General features: G+C 40.3%; 2 protein-coding genes and 1 non-coding gene across 5 annotated transcripts in view; all 3 read right to left on the reverse strand.

The window, feature by feature from the left end:
- Positions 1-539: 539 nt before the first annotated feature.
- On the reverse strand, positions 540-5,390 carry LOC144034627 (uncharacterized). Of its 2 annotated transcripts, none has more exons than XM_077543531.1 (10): positions 4,244-5,390; positions 3,694-3,839; positions 3,395-3,518; positions 3,222-3,321; positions 2,948-3,135; positions 2,735-2,868; positions 1,758-1,881; positions 1,587-1,683; positions 1,437-1,518; positions 540-1,316 (listed from the first exon to the last, which is right to left on the reverse strand). In XM_077543531.1, exons 1-10 carry the CDS (start codon positions 4,314-4,316, stop codon positions 1,209-1,211), a joined length of 1,176 nt encoding a protein of 391 aa, XP_077399657.1. In that variant the 5' UTR covers positions 4,317-5,390; the 3' UTR covers positions 540-1,208. The 2 variants fall into 2 exon arrangements, with proteins under 2 accessions (XP_077399657.1, XP_077399656.1); XM_077543530.1 differs by lacking the exon at positions 4,244-5,390 and adding an exon at positions 3,990-4,234.
- trnar-ucu (transfer RNA arginine (anticodon UCU)) lies at positions 834-907 on the reverse strand. Its single transcript has one exon. It is a non-coding gene; the product is annotated as a tRNA-Arg (tRNA).
- Positions 5,391-11,194: 5,804 nt separating the features above from the next.
- dock11 (dedicator of cytokinesis 11) overlaps positions 11,195-14,062 on the reverse strand; it is a 32,862-nt gene continuing 29,994 nt past the window's right edge. For both annotated transcript variants that reach the window (XM_077543529.1, XM_077543527.1), the window contains 4 exons: positions 13,546-13,736; positions 13,380-13,477; positions 13,134-13,272; positions 11,195-12,013 (listed from right to left, as the gene is read on the reverse strand). In XM_077543529.1, coding sequence (XP_077399655.1) covers positions 11,924-12,013; positions 13,134-13,272; positions 13,380-13,477; positions 13,546-13,736 — 518 coding nt within the window. In that variant the 3' untranslated portion in view covers positions 11,195-11,923. The remainder of the gene's footprint in view (positions 12,014-13,133; positions 13,273-13,379; positions 13,478-13,545; positions 13,737-14,062) is intronic.

Consider the following 14,062-nt stretch of genomic DNA (forward strand, 5'->3'; position numbering starts at 1 on the left):
ACAAGAAAAAACATATCTGGTTAGTTTGTGTTGCCCTAGCAACATATGCAGATGACCTTTTGTTATATTTTTGGGAATGGGTTGGGGGGGGGGGGTAATTAGGCATTTACTTTCACAGTAGCCTATACAGTGTAAAAAAGAATGACTAATAAAGTTTAATTCAAAATCACCCCCCCCCCCTTCGCTTTCTGTTCCAGTGACGTCATCAGAACCACATCTGAAATAGCCCTCTCGTAGCCAAAATGCAAAGTTGATGTCGAAACTTGGGGAAATCTCGGAGGTTTACAAGATAAATCCAATGACGGCTGAGCAAAACAAATACACAAGCGTGGGTGATTGTGCTCACATCAAGAAGGTTACTTGCACAATTTGGCCAGGCAGCTGACTGGAGAACGTAATCCTCGGTCGCCCTCTGCCGTCGTCTTGCTGCTCATGTGAAGACAGCACATTTTTGTGGATTTTTTTCCTTCTCCCACCCGAACGAAACTTGGGTATTTTGCTCGGATGTTGTCATTTATTGAGATAAGAAGGCACTGGTATAAATCTAAATGTTCATTCTATGGTAAGAACAAACGACAAAACATAATTTTATTGAAATTGTAATCTTTGAATCTATTGTCGTATTTTTAATTGCTTTAGCTGAATGTGTAATTAAAATATATATTGTCTGATATATATATTTTTTAAATGAAAAAAAAAATGGATGTGGCATCAGTCATGTCCACCACGGCAGTCTAATGTATTCAAACATGTTCCCTGCCTGCCAAAGCACCAAAAATTGTATCCCATGCAAAATAACCACCGAAATACAATTAAGGCGGTTCCGAGTGACTCATCTCTGCCGGGACTCGAACCCGGAGCCTCTGGATTAGAAGTCCAGCGCGCTATTCCATTGCGCCACAGAGACTGCGTCAAAACCATGGCGTAGAGTCACAATTTGTACGCAAGCGCATCCGCGACATCACCGGGGCTCGTTCTCCATCCGTGCAGCATCAGGACCAGTCTGAGCCGCCGTATTTGTAGTACCGCAAACAGCCACTTGAGGGCACTGTGGCGTTCACAACCGTTGACACCTCCCAAAAATGCAGTTTGCTTTTGCTGTAAATGGAAGCCGGTTCTACAAAAAACAACTTAAAAAAAAAAGTATAGGCTAAAAAGTATAGGCTAAAATACATTTTAGACCCGTAAAAAATGAAATGCAACCCAATTCAGTATAGATGACTCAAACGTGTGGCGTATGTTTGTTGCTGTTTCTCTGTCACCACACTGATTTGGCACTCCACTTCCTCCTTTTCCACGTTGTAAAGTTTCTCATTCTAAAAAGAGAGACAGAGATGACGAAAAATTTTATTCTATTTAATCATGTCAATACTGAATGTTTTATAGAGTGGTGGAACGACTTTCATTGTGCTGTTCATATTTGAACATTACTGTACCATGTTGTTGTTGTTGTTGTTACAAATATCGCTGATGAGATCCCGAGGTTTTGGCCCAGAGTTAAAGATGTGTTCCTGATTCCTGCACAGAGAACAAAGATGTAGGCCCATGTCGGGTTTAAAGTCTCGAAAGACGATGCCTTCACCCACCTTCTGCAGCACACACACATCAGGAATGCGAGGACAGCACACAGTAGAGGGATGATGATGGCAGCGTACAACATGACGTTTGCATCTTGGTCTGCCTCTGCGGAGGAAGCGCATGTAAACCAGCACGGATGAGCTTTCCCAAAAAAGCTCCTTGTTTTCCCTACAACGTACCAAAACACTTGACGTCACTCCATTCCGTGTCCCCGCGATCGCTGTTTGCTTTAAGAGTCATACAGTACTGACAGTGAGGCACCCGGTCCATTAGTTCCCACGTCTTTCCCTGGACCCTTTTAACCTAAAATGAGATTAGAAAGGGGGAAATTAACACTGCCATTGACAGCTAAAGATGTAAAAAAAATCATTTTAACTATTTTTATTAGGTTAACTTTTTTTTCCCCGTTTTTGTTAACAAGAGTTTTTGTACATTTAGAACAGATATAAAATTTGTGATTAATCATGAGTTAACTAGTGAAATCATGTGATTAATTACAACTATACATTTTAATCGGCCGACGCCCCTAATTTTTTAATGATTTTTTTTCTTTAAAAAATTAACTTTTTTTTCCCGTTTTTGTTAACAAGAGTTTTTGTACATTTAGAACAGATATAAAATTTGTGATTAATCATGAGTTAACTAGTGAAATCAATTAATTACTAATTAAAAATAAATTAATAAATATAAATAAATTACAACTACACATTTTAATCGCCTGATGCCCCTAATTTTTAATAACCTTTTCTTTAAAAAATATTTTTAATTTTTTTTTTAAAGAAAAAAAAAATCATAAAAAAATTAGGGGCGTCGGCCGATTACAATTACAAAACTAGTTAACTCACGAATAATCACAAATTATATATATATATATGTTCCAATACAAAAATAAATTCTAGGTTTTCATACTTTTGCTAACAAAAGTGGGGAAAAAAATGTTAAACTAGAAATTGTTAAAATGAATTTTTGACGTCTATAGCCGTCAATGGCAGTGAATGAGTTAAGCACATGGCAATGTTTTTTTTTTTGTGCTATTCTTTTTGTTGATATTTTGCTTTTTATATTCATAAAGGAACATTTTGGGCTGTGACAACTTGGTCATTTGTTTTAAATCTCCAGATTTTGTCAAAGCAGTCGCAACAGCAACATTTCTTACCTTTTCATAATCACACTCAGTGTAATTTATGATGAAATTCCAAAGAGGCAGACGTAAGACATCAGGAGGGCTCCAGCTCAGGTTGAATTTGCCTGCAACTTTGCTAGCGTTCCATTTTAGAGCATGCGGCGTCACTGAGCAGGAAAGGTCGTCAAAGGGTCAAATATTGACACATTGAATAACGTGGAGGAGATGTGAGACCGTGTACTCCACCTAGCACGAGATTCTCCTTAAAGGTGTTCCTGACGAGGTCATCGTTCAGGGTGGCGTTAAACAACATGTGAATGGACTCGTGGGCTTTGGACTGCAGATGGCAGCCCGTCCTCACGCCTTCGGTGAGTGTGTACCGCGAACACTCTGACAAGGCACCGGAAGGCACATCCTCCACCTCATTGTCTAATCTTACACGGATGACAAATAACGGAACCGTTACTATAATCACAGCATGCTTACTCAGCAAAGAGGAGGGGGAAAAAAAAAGTCATACCGATAATAGAAAGCGAAATCTGGAGGAGAGCTGAGCGGAACCCAGGAGCAACGAGTCAGCACGGACGAGATGATGCCGCACTGCACATTACTAACCAGCTCTTGAGTGGAAGGAAGTGAATAATAATCATAAGGGGAAGTCAAAAAAATATCTCTTGAAGGCTTGCACTCTACCTGGATATGTAACATTGAGGTAGGTGGGATCGCTATTTGTGTGGTTACAGGTAGTCTGAACAGAGAAAATAAGGGACCCCCCCTCCATTGCAAGGTTGTAACACGAAGGAGGTGTTTGATGCGTCTGAAACAACAACAAATCAATATAGGAGTCATCAGGCTACACCTCCAGGACAATCACGGTAAGTCATTTTTGCATTTTGGCCGGGTCAAAAGGCCTCCCGATAGGAGATTTGAGTGTTGTACGCCATTTTGGCTTGTGAACAACAAACTGCTGCCTCGGACTTTCATTTACTTACACTCTCTTCCTTACTGTTCGGCTCTGCTGTTCTCATCACCACTGTATATTTACAGTTAGGCGGCAAATGCTCGTGGCCCCACCACAGTTGGGGCTCAAAGTTGCTCAGCCATCGAAGGGTTAAGTTGTGTGGTGGCAAAGGTTTGCCTAAAATGAGATGACAGGATCAAGGAAATAAAATACAAAAAAAAATAAACCATCCCCTTAATACATAGGCGTCAACCTCAAGTGTGATGTGGATGAAAATGGGATTGATTGCATTCTTATTTAAAAGAACTTAATTTGGATGTGACTGACTGCGAAATTGGGAAACTATGAGTCTCCAAAGTTTTGAAACTTCCTCTCTTCCTTTCCTTGGCGGTTGGGCCCCTTTGCGTCGATATGTAGACATGAAGAGCAACGAACAAATAAGCAAACAACCAAAAGACAGTTAAACCACGGCGGCTGTTCAGGTAAACTGGTGTGACGTCACCCAGGCTGTCGGCAAAACATAATAAAGATGTTGACATACGCAGACGCAGAGAAACAGATATTAAAGTACAAATTCTTACCTATTTGTGTTTGAGGCTCGACTTCAACCAAGAAGCAAACTGCTACGGATAAAAGCAAACTTTTCAAAAACATCGTCTTCGTGACAAAAAACAACAACGATCTTTTAAAGTCTCATAACACTGATTTTTGGTTTTGGTTTTTAACACAGTAATCCAGCCGCGTCGACAATGAAACTTTTCAGGACGAGTTGTCATGTCGCTGACTCGCTACTCGCTCAACGTATCCGTTTGTGTTTCAGAGGAAAGGAAAAGAGTAAGCAGGAGAAATGGGCGGAGTTTTCCCCCCACTCTTGCCCTCAGCGCAGTGCTGACCATTTGTCACTGTTCCCCATTAAAGATAAGTAAATGATATAGAAAATATAATTTATAACAGAGATTATGCATCATATTAGGATTTGGCCAGAGACAGTTGTGCGTAAAATTAGCGTTAACGGCATTGGAATAATAAGGTTTCTACATCCGAATTACGAGTGTCTTTGAAGTTAACTTGTACTCGAGCGTGCTGTGTGATTGGTGGAAAATAAGGAAGCGAAAGAGGGCCTCTGGGCCTACGTGCCGGCCATGTTAGTGGGGCAACGTTCCCATTAAAGGCAATGCACGTACATTGAAAATGAATCAAAACTCATGTCTCAACCGATTTTTAACAGGTTCACTTTTTTTTTTAAACCTCAAAGCATGTGCTATTGATACAGAACATTTGGAAAACGAGCCCCTATTCAAAAAATAATAATCTTCTTGTTGATCACAAGTTTCTAGAAGAGTGGGTCGTGTAGTGTATATATAGTGTAATAAAGACAACCAGGTTATTACAGCTCTGTTAATTTTGAACGACGTAGAGTTTGTAACGACAATAAAAGCTTTCCTGAGTTGAACAAATTAAGTCAAAGTGCAAGTTGAACAGATACAGAAAAAATATATCGTGTGCGTGTGTGTGTGTGTGTGTGTGTGTATGTGTGTGTTTCATCCATATGTAAACTCTTCCGGCAGCTTTTTGCTTCTTCCTACAACAGCAGTCACAACTCTACTTGAAGGAGAATGAGGAAAAAAAAAAGGCCGCCGTTCTATGCCCTGACTGGCAGTAGTCTTTGTGAATGATAAGGTCCATTTCCTTGTCCTAATATTGGACCATTTGAGCTGCTCATCATCATGGTAGGTCATCCTGCGGGTTGTGTTTTATTCGCTCAGCAGGGGTGATGAGTTCATGAGCTCCCATAATTTTGCAGGGTTGTATGGATTCTGGCACAGGCGTGTAAAAATTGGTGGAAGCCTTTAAAAAAAAAAAGAAAAAAAAAGTTAGTGCTTTGGTTCGTCAGAGAATAATTGACTCAAATCATTTTATTTACTTTAATTTCCGTGCTTCCACTCATCATCATGTCCTTTAATATTGCTGATGGATCGGGTATGTCAGGGAAAAGAATGGCGCTGTGTTGACAAAGACACCACAACATGACAGTTTTAGATATGACCTCAAAAGTAGAGTGGTGTACGTATACTTATACAACCCACCTCCTGAAGCAATAGCAGGCCAAAAGGATGCCGACAGACATGATGATGGCGACGGCAACAGCCACAGCTGCCAGTGGCACTCTGGCCTTATTAACTCCTGTGAGAGAAAGACGACAATCTATATAATAATCTTTATGTACTTCAATGGAGAAAAACACACGGTCTGAGCACCGACTGAAGAAGTTTTACGCCCATCTATCCGGGTCAGGGCAGGCGGTCCTTCTCAGTTTATGTATTTAAAAAAAAATTAAAATAATCAATATCTGTCCGCTAATTTAACGGCAAATTGGTCACTCTGTTTGGCTGATAAATTTGTCAATCTGACAGTTGGTTCCTTACCATAAACTACAACTGCACTGAAGTCACTCTGTACTTCATTGCAGTAGTGGCCACTTGTGACCCGGGAACGGAACACATAACGGCAGTTTTTATCATAGGCAATCTGTCTCTGCTCTCCATGTGGAATGACGCGCTGGCATTCCTAGGAAATCAAGATGAGCAAATTCACGAATCAATTTAGCGTGTGCAGATTTTTTTTTTCTTCAAAAAAAAAAAATAAAATACCTCGTTGTTATTGCATTTGCTGTAACACAACTCATAGGTCCAACTGCAGTCTGGTCCCACCTCCGAGGGCACCCAACTCAGGTTTAGCTTGTCACCTTCCTCACTAACATGCAGGTTTGGAGGATCAACCACTGAGGAAAAGCAGCACACGACTTCAGAACATTTCCATTGTGTACTTTGACATCAGAACAGACCTTTCTATTATCTACAAGTTAAAAATATGATAAAGAAAAAAAATCCAACACTTCGGGGTACGCTCCAACCGCCTGTTTTAGCTAAAGAGATTAACAAGCTTTCTCCGACAACAACAAAAAAACTTTCAAAAATATATAAGTTACTTTCATATACTGATAAAATGTCTTTACCCATCTCGAAATGGGAGACAGACTTGTCTACAGCACCGGAATCTGACTTTTGGATTCAAGTTTGTGAAAACGCATTTAAAATGACAAAACACACAAATTTACAACTTATCCAATATAAAATTATTCACAGAACATACATTACTCAATATATGATTAAGAAAATGAGACTCTCAGACTCCGACATTTGTCTCCAATGCTTACAAAACACTACAGACACTTATGTTCATGCTTTATGGTTATGTACTCCGGTTATGTATTTCTGGACTAAAGTCTTAGAAAAACTTTCCGCTATTTTGGACTGTAGGATACCTTTATCTCCAAACTTGTGTTTGCCAGGTGACCTAACAACAACTGACTTACCACATAAACAATTTCAATCTACACTTGTAGCCCTTACTATCGCTAAAAAAACAATTCTTGTTAACTGGAAAAATAAACAAACTCTGAATATCGACCAATGGTCTAACCTCCTCATAAATCACATTTTAATGGAAAAAATATCTGCCTCAAATAAAAACCAAATATCAAAATTTATAGAAACATGGTCTACGTATATAGAATTTTTTAACCTAATTCTGGTTACTTAATTCTGTCTGTTAGCGAGAGCCACCACATCGTGATAACTTACATTGATGTTTCTGCATTTGGCAATTTATTATTATATTATATTATTAGTATGGGATTTTTTTTTAATGGGCTTTAGGTGAACTGATGAATACACACACGCACGCACGCACATGCACATGCTCACCCACATACAAAAAAAAAAAATATATATATATATATATATGTGTATATGTATATATATTTAAAAAAAAAATTATATATATATATGTGTGTATATGTATATATATTTTAAAAAAAATTATTTAAAAAAAAAAAGGTTTTTTTTGTATATATATTTTTTATTTTTTATTTTTTAAAAAGGAGAGCAATGATGATGTCAAATCAAATGAACAATACTGAGCTCTCCTGGGAAAAAAAAAGAGAAAAAAAAAGAAGAAAAAAAAAGAAAAAAAAAAAAAAAAGAACAGACCTTTCTTAGGTTGAAACGTTCTCATCGAAGCATTGCTTCTCATGAGCATGCAGACGTTTTCGTTGAGTAAGTTAGCGCTCAGGTAGCAGCCGTCCCTGACCCCGTGGCGAAAAGACTCCTTGCATTCCTTCAAACTTTGTCTGATTTCTGCAGCGCTGCCACAAAACCTGCGCCGACCAGAAAAAGGCATCAAGGCATGCGTACACGATCCAAATACATGTTTACTCAACTTACATACATGTTGTCTTTTTTCCTCACCTGTAAAAGAGAGTCAATTTAACGGAGGGATCGCTCGGGATCCAGGAACAATCCATCCTCGTTGCTCGGAGAAAACATTTGAAGTCAGTCACCAGATGAGCTGTCAAGTCCAAAAAACAACCAGTGACGGGAAGGAATCGATTCAAGGTGCCGTGGCGTCGTCTTGAATACATTAGTTTACTCGTCAACATCATAAATTGATGTGGACTAAGTGCTAATCACATAGCATTATGCTACAAACGAGGAAAATACTTGACCAAAAATGATAACAGTAACAGCGTCACATGAAAAACAAAACAAAAATATCAATGACATCTTTTATCTCAATGAGGTCGACTAAGCTTGTCATTCACAGCCGCGTGTAGCTCTTTCACCCTCCTGTTATTTTCCAAATTCACAGAGGTGGCAAATCTGGTTCCAGACAGTTTGGCTTTAGCCCCAAGTGCTAGCTAGCTAGCTCCCTAGCAGGTAAACGAGCTCTCTGGGAGCTAGCTCGGGCGCTAGCTAGCTAGGGCCTGGTCCTAAAGCCAAAGAACTGTGGCAGGCTTTTTACTTTCCGGACCTGGATTTGCCACCTATGAAAATAAATATTCAATTTCATTTAAATTTGAATGAAAATTAGTTATTTAGTCTTTCAATTGTAATTTGAAATTACAACCGCCCTGGTGTCCTGTACCTGGAGGTTGGAGGGGGTCAATGACGATGGAAGCAGACACGCTCTCGCCCTTTCCGCAGTTCCGCCGTTCGGCAGTTCGGACTTTGACGGTCCAGCTAGAAGAGCCGGCATCATCCGTCAGAAGAGTCGTTATGAAGTTTGTCCACACTGTGCTATGCTATAATAAAAAAAACAACAACAACACATGGCTACATTTGAGTCATGTAACACCTCAAAGTGTCTAAATCGTTTCTGTTTGTGTCTCCTACATTATTCGGCCCATATCTGTACTTTACGTCGCAGCGGTCCGGCAGCTCGTTAGGCCTCTGCCAAGACACGTTCACCGTAAACGGGTCGAGCCACTCGTATGATAGCTCCGTTGGTGGAGGAAGACGATCTTTTGGGAAAGAACATTAAAAAAAGGAGGAACCTGTTAACGAACATTTGACTCATGATGAACAACTTGGTTGGGAAGGAGAAGGGAAATGGCCTGAGGTCAGGTGACTTAGGAGGTTTCTAGCGATGTTCTTCTTGGCCAGGAAGTATCAGATGCTCAGGGCATTGTGAGCTGCCAAAATACTTCCTACAGTAAGCCAATCACTTCTTGCCTCTATCAATTTATATCCTTTCAATATATGTTGTACATAGTAGTACCAGTGGTTCTTAACATTGTTGGAGGTAATGAAACCCACCATTATCAAATGTGCATTAACCACACCCTTTAAAAATAATGTTTTTTTTTTTTCTCTAATTCAAGAAGACATACTGTGGTAAAGGGTTTACTGCCTTTTCATCAAATCTGGCTTTCTTCACCTTGAATTTAGAAAGCATCGTGTTATTGTATTCTCCATCTCCATGCAGTTGAAGAAAGTGTTTTATGAATTTAGATAGATAGCTAGTTGTGCTGGACTAGAATTGTTCAATTTGGCATTGCAAATCCTGCAGTTAGGACGCCGATTCCAACTCAACTCTATATTTTAAGAGCACTTTAAAATAACCACCGCTGTTTTCTAAGATGCAACCTGGGTAGAGCAGATCCCTGAACCCTGTGGGACACCATACCATCTTGCAGTAGTTATTATTCTGCTAAACTCGATCCAAATCTGTGGATTGCCCTTAGAATTGCTTTTGGAAAGTCAAGCTGTTTACTTTGATCCGCTCATCATTGGCAGCAGTGTGTCAATTAATAACCCTGGAGAACCCAAGAACCCTTTTCGCCTTTGGAAAATTATGAATTATACATTAAATGACTGCTATAAATTCACTGAACACCAAAATATATGTTTTTTTTTTCAATTTTAACCCTTTATTCCCTAATTTAGGATCAGGGCGAAATTTGACCCTTTTGGGATTTAGGGGTATCATTTCGAAAAATCAGAATAACAAAAACTGTCAGCAAACTATTTAGAATTTAAGAAAATAATCAATCAAATACACAGCTACATTGAACAATATAATTTTTTTGTTTTATTTGTTGCATTTTAGAACTGGATTTTGAATGTACAGACACGCTTTGGCCAATGGAAACAAGAACACAGGGACAAAATCACTGCTGAAAAAAAAAGAAGGTCTTAGTTATTTGAGTAGCAGAATTTATAAGGGCCAAATTTGACCCCGTGGGTTCTCCAGGGTTAAGACATTGCACATAGCATTTGTCTAATCATGACTTAAAAGTACATTTACATGTTCAGGATTCATTTATTTCAGTTTTTAAAAGCTATCTTTCCTATTTATTTCATTTAAATGTATTCATTTTTGTAAACCGTTTACTGTTACGTCAAATGACATGACATGTTGTTGCGGTATGGTCAAGATCCGCCGCGGACCTTCTCAAACAGCTGTAACTGTGTTGCACTTCTTTCAAACGACAGAATTATTCATTTGGCACGTTTACTGACATTCGGTGAAAATACATGCGTTTCAGGTTTTATAGCAGTGATAGCCAACAGTCGAGTATTTGTTTTCGGTCAGCGGAAAAAGTGCGCAGTAAGGCGTCGATTTGTACTTTGGTTGCCATAAACGCAGATCGCCTCTTTCAGAAGGAGCAAAACAAAGTCAAGATTTCGCTTTAAAGTGTTTTTGCTTGACATAAATAACACTTTGTATGTCTTACCTTCTTCGCCGTGGAGCGTAAACGGCAGGGACGAGTGGAAAAAAAGAGCCAGAATTAAACACATACTCTCCGCTTGTTTCCGCATGTTTTGCAGGGTTGACGTCTTCGGTCCAAGTAATGTTGACGGGTTTTAAATTTGTCGAGGGACAATAGTAGGGAAACGGGAACAGGAGGTGGGAAAAAAAAAAGTACACAAGTCCTGTAACCTGTGTGCCGGGAACTTATGTGGGTGGAGAGAGTGTGGAAAGTGACGAGTGTCCATCCTTGCAATTTCACAACACACGATCCCCGCCCACAATGCAAACGAGCAAAATGCACGCACACTTCGTTAACATTAAGACACAACACGTTTGTGATTATGGACGCACTGCATTGTTTCCTTAGCTTTTAAATGTATTTCATTTGATATTGAATTAGTATTATTTGAGACACCATTTAAAAAGCTGAAATAAAATCAAAATAAAAACTTGACTTGCTTTAATAAGGGGAGGGGGCGGGGGGGGGGGGGGCTGTACAAGGAAGTGCAGGTGACAAGTAACTACTGTATAGAATGCAAAAAAAGTAAACCACCGCACATTCAGCTTCCAAAGTCCAACGTGACGCATATAAATAAACCTAGTACTTACAAGCATGAACACATGAAATACACATAGAGTGATAATGACCAATATGTACATCAGCTTGGCAATTATTCAGTGTAGCACTTGTGAAATACTCTATAAGAATAGCAACAAAAAAAAAATCCAAGCGCTTCTGTAACTCAACAGCTGCAACACAGGCCTTGCCTTGCCTGAATTCTTGTTGACATTTGAAGCAACTTGACACTCTTTAAACACGACCCGTGTGTTTACGTTATCGGCTGGAAAATCAAACCTGTGGAGTCCTTGTTTAACAGCCGTGCAGGCGCGTTTGCAGCTTTGTCGCTGTGAAAGAAAATAGTACGCTGCATAGTACGCTAAATGGCGAACACAAGTCAGTCCCCGCAATATGTCGTCATTTGAAAAGAAGAAAAATCCCCCCAAAAGCAGTGCACCTGAGCATGACTCGAAACCCGACATGCTGCTTTTACATTCTTCCCGTTACGGCTTGACTCCCAAACGTGCACATCCGGTCGAGACGCAGCCTCGCGTCGTCCTCTTGTCTTGTAGGGGTTAAGAGAGGCGCCCCCCTCTTATTAGGAGCGTCAGCAGAGGTCAGCCGAAGTCCCGCTGATGGCGCGGAACACGTTGAGGGAGTTTTGCAGAAGCGAGCGCATCATGCCCTCCTGGTAGATCTGCAGCCAAAGAGAAATAATGTGGATACTATACTGAGTGAAATACATACAGAGTTATATTCTGTTTGATTTTATTGTGTTGTTCGCATTGCCATTGTGTTTATCTGTCAACCGTATGATTAGCTCCGGTTAATTAGCACAACTGTAGGATGCCATTCAATGTTTTGTTGCACTTTTTTTTTTTTTTTATACCTTATTTCCTTAAAGCTGAGGGCCAGCATAGTTGGAAAAAGAAAAAAGTCGAGTTAGACCAGTTAGTTTGAACGCAAAGAGAGGATGCAATATCACAATCACGCACACACACTTGACATGTCTGACTTTCGTGACATTGCGATACATTTTCGGGAATCCAGAGGGGAAAAGGAAATGATGTTGCCAAATATCTTTTTCACTTCGAAAGTACTGTAACAGCGACAGTGACACTTTCACAAACACACACTATACAGGGATGTGATTTGACCAAAGTGAAATTATCTGAAAATTTAGCCGGGGGTCTGGGGGCCGCTGGCACCCAGCTAGGTCCAGGGCAGTGCCCTGGTGGGGGGACACGGGGGGCAAAGCCCCCCGAAGCTCATGGGTTTTCCGTGTTTTTAAGTACTTTCAATGCACTCACATGACAAAGAAATAGACAAAACAACAGCATAAATTTTCAATGTATATTGAACTATCCCATATAAAATGGCAACATTTTTTAGTTTAGTTTTTATTTTTAACATTTAGTCAACTCAAAATCAGTCACATTCAAAAACATTTGACTGTCTTTGCTTTTAAAAACTATCACTGAGAATATCATCATATCTAACTAATGTGATTACTAAGTTAACACATAAATAATGTTGAAGAGTTCAAATTTCATGAACAAATAATTGTATCATGACCAAATGAAAAGTAACTCATATTAGAGCATACCACAAATGTCTTTGTTATCGCAGAAGATGTTATCTGTCGGAGTCATGTGCATACACAATGAACTACAAAAAAAAAAAAATTTTTTTTTTGGGGGGGAGATAAAAAAAGCGGAATTCCGCGAATTAGCGGAAAAATCACATCCCTGACTATAGGCCTGCTTAGGTGCTAAGTGATTTTTGGAATGGAAACACAAGGCGATCGATCGCGTTACCTGCTCATGGATGATGTCAGAGAGCTCCTTCACCATGTCTTTGAAATTGGCCTTGAGGCCCTCGTGGTACTCAAACTGGTCTTCTTTGATCAGACGCTCGTTGATATCCAAAGCCATGCTGCACGCCTCCACAAAACGTCTACCAAAAGATGCAACATATAACTAACCGCGCTTAACACATTCACTGCCGTAGACGGCTATAGACGTCAAAGATTTTTTTCACTGGGCCGGCAGAGGACGACTTGCCTGAAAATCTCTTTAAGCTCTTTCACTTTCTTGCCAGACTGGTTGGACTTGCTGTCATCCAGGAAGGCGCGAGCGTAGGCCATGGGCCCGGCGTTCACCTGCGACCACAAACACATTCGGCAACTCGCAGCGACCCGCTTTGACGTGACATCGGGAGACGTCTGACCTGCACGGAGACGCAGCCCTGAAGTTTGAGCTGCAGCTGGATCATGTCCACTTCCGCACTGGAGCACAGTTTGTGCAGCTCGGCCGTGCGAGACCTCATCTCGTCGATGGCCACCTCCACCGGCCGCAGGTCCACGTGCTTCTCCCCGACCACCTCCACGCGCTTTTTTACGTAGGGGAAGGTGTTGGCCGCTGAGGGAAGTCGAGAGAAAGTCAATATATCACATCTGTGACTCGGTCAGGGTGTACCCCGCCCTCCCGCCCGATGCCAGCTGAGATAGGTTCCAGCAAGCGGTTCAGAAAATGGATGGATGGCTGGACGGATAAATGGATGCCTTGGCTTTATAAAGCTTGACAACAGCATAGTTCAGGGGTCAACAAACTTTACTGTCAAAAGAGCCATTTTAGGCCAAATAAATTTTTAAATAATCAGTCTGGAGCCGCAAAACATTTGAACAATGTGATGTGTGTTACTGTGTTAGTCTAATGTACTGAAGGTCCAAGAGCTAATTAGAGCT

Source organism: Vanacampus margaritifer, chromosome 15, assembly GCF_051991255.1.
Source record: "Vanacampus margaritifer isolate UIUO_Vmar chromosome 15, RoL_Vmar_1.0, whole genome shotgun sequence".
Taxonomy (NCBI): Eukaryota; Metazoa; Chordata; class Actinopteri; order Syngnathiformes; family Syngnathidae; genus Vanacampus; species Vanacampus margaritifer.

Bases quoted from the DNA above. Each gene is read 5' to 3' on its own strand.
- LOC144034627 (XM_077543530.1), bottom strand. From the start codon at position 4,083: ATGTCTACATATCGACGCAAAGGGGCCCAACCGCCAAGGAAAGGAAGA. The intron at 1,882-2,734 runs GTAAGAAATGTT...ATCTCATTTTAG, and splicing joins CTGAGTGTGATTATGAAAAG to GTTAAAAGGGTCCAGGGAAA. The intron at 1,519-1,586 runs GTGGGTGAAGGC...TTCTCTGTGCAG, and splicing joins ATGTGTGTGTGCTGCAGAAG to GAATCAGGAACACATCTTTA.